The 2,050-nt window shown below is 45.7% G+C and overlaps 1 protein-coding gene across 1 annotated transcript; it reads left to right on the forward strand.

Moving 5' to 3' along the window:
* The first annotated feature begins 629 nt into the window (after positions 1 to 629).
* LOC139900874 (uncharacterized) lies at positions 630 to 1,703 on the forward strand. The gene is made up of 3 exons (XM_071883624.1): positions 630 to 827; positions 918 to 1,149; positions 1,237 to 1,703. The coding sequence occupies exons 1-3, from the start codon at positions 630 to 632 to the stop codon at positions 1,701 to 1,703; spliced, it is 897 nt and encodes a 298-aa protein (XP_071739725.1).
* The last annotated feature ends 347 nt before the right edge of the window (positions 1,704 to 2,050 follow it).

Raw genomic sequence — 2,050 nt, forward strand, 5'->3', positions numbered from 1 at the left:
TATTAACAAAGCTTGTCCCAAAGACAACTATCCTTTGCTAGAGATAGACTGGAAAGTGGAGTCACTCACTAGCTTTAGGTTCAAGTGCTTCCTAGATGCCTACAAAGGATATGACCAAATACAAATGGTGAAAGAAGATGAAGAGAAGACCGCGGTCCACACAGACCAAGGGATGTACTGCTACACCAAGATGCCCTTCGGACTGAAGAACACGGGCGCTACCTATCAGCGAACCATCGATACAGCATTCGCTAAGCAAATTGGGCGCAACCTTGAGGCGTATGTTGACGACCTCGTCATTAAAAGTAACACTGAGGAACAGTTGTTGGCCGATATATTTGAAACGTTTAACACACTCAGGAGCATCAACATGAAGGTCAAACCTGCCAAGTGTAGCTTTGGGGAAGAAGAAGGAAATTTTCTAGGGCACATCGTGACTCCCCGTGGAATCAAGACTAACCCAAAGAAGATAGAAGCAATTGAAAAGATGCCCTCCCCTAAAACAAAAAAAGCAAGTTCAAAGCCACAATGGAAAATTAGGCGCATTGACGCAATTCCTGTCTAAGGCCGCTGAAAGATCGCTCCCGTTCTTTCACACCTTGAAGGATTGCATTAATGTATTCCAGGAGATGAAAGCGCTCCTCAAAGACCTCCCCACATTAACAGCGCCAATTGCTGGCGAAACCTTGATACTTTACCTCGGGGTGTCTAAGGAAGCCGTTAGTTTCATCTTAGTCAACGAACGAGGGGATGCTCAAATGCCAATATACTTCGTCAGCAAGGCACTATCAGGAAGCGAGCTGAATTATCTCCCCATAGAAAAACTCGTATACGCGCTCGTCATTACTGCTCGACATTTGCACAGTTACTTCCAAGCACATCCGATTACGGTACTCACTGATCAACCTATTCGATAGCTGCTCTATAAACCCGAGATATCGGGTAGGTTAACCAAATGGGAAATAGAGCTAGGCGAGCATGAAATTTCATACTGCGCTAGAAGTGCTATCAAGGGGCAGGTGATGGCTGATTATTTGGCTGAAACGGCCGCTGACATGCTGGCAATATGCGATACTGAGAAACTTCCCGCGCCTCCGCTTGAAATATGGGAGCTCTATACAGACGGCGCAGTAAGCTTTGAAGGCGCTGGCACAGGACTAATCCTCACCGGTCCACATCAGGAAGAGCATACATACGCATTACGGTTTAACTTTAAAATGACAAACAATGAGGCAGAATATGAAGCGCTATTAGCAGGGATGCGTATAGCCCGAGAGTTAGGAGTAAAGAAGTTGCAAGCTTATGTGGATTCACAGCTATTCTCCAATCAGATAAACAGCACGTTTGACGCCAATGACAAATCTATGCAATCATACCTGGCTCTGGTTCACTCTTTAGCCGATACATTCGTTGACTTAAGGATCAGCCAAATCCCTAGGAGCCTGAACAAGCAGGCGGACGTGCTCAGTAAGCTGGCGGCCCTCACCTTCAACCATCTGGAAAAGAAAATATTAGTGGAGAAAGTCTTCAAGAAATTCACAGAGCCAGAAACAACGATTTTGTCCGTTGAAGAAGAAGAAGATACTTGGATGACAGACATCATAGAATTCCTGCGAACTAGGTCTTTGCCTGAAGGGGAGAAGGAAGCGATGAAGAACAGGGTAAAAGCGTCGAACTACGAATTGCAAGGAGAAGTTCTATAACGAAAGTCTTATTTAGGTACCTCCCTATGCTGCGTAGGACCTATAGAAGCCGCTATGATTATCGACGAGATTCACAAGGGATCTTGCGGGTTGCATTCTGGGTGAGGACAATCACCGAGAGGATTAAACGATTATGGTATTATTGGCCCAGAATGTACGCTGACACAGATAAAAGGATAAGAGTTTGCCAAGAGTGCCAGTTACACGCGCCAGTTAGTAGAGTGCCACAACACCCTATGATACAGATCACGTCGCCATGGCCATTCTGCAAATGGGATATAGACATAGTGGGACCTTTCACAAAGGGTGCAGGAAACGCTGAATACCTAGTGGTCGCCATCGATTTC

Source organism: Rutidosis leptorrhynchoides, chromosome 3, assembly GCF_046630445.1.
Source record: "Rutidosis leptorrhynchoides isolate AG116_Rl617_1_P2 chromosome 3, CSIRO_AGI_Rlap_v1, whole genome shotgun sequence".
NCBI classification, from domain to species: Eukaryota; Viridiplantae; Streptophyta; class Magnoliopsida; order Asterales; family Asteraceae; genus Rutidosis; species Rutidosis leptorrhynchoides.

Coding starts and splice junctions, on each gene's coding strand:
- LOC139900874 (XM_071883624.1), top strand. CDS start 630: ATGAAAGCGCTCCTCAAAGACCTCCCCACATTAACAGCGCCAATTGCT. Junction 828..917: donor ATCTCCCCATAGAAAAACTC/GTATACGCGCTC, acceptor CCTATTCGATAG/CTGCTCTATAAACCCGAGAT. Junction 1,150..1,236: donor AGTAAGCTTTGAAGGCGCTG/GCACAGGACTAA, acceptor ACAATGAGGCAG/AATATGAAGCGCTATTAGCA.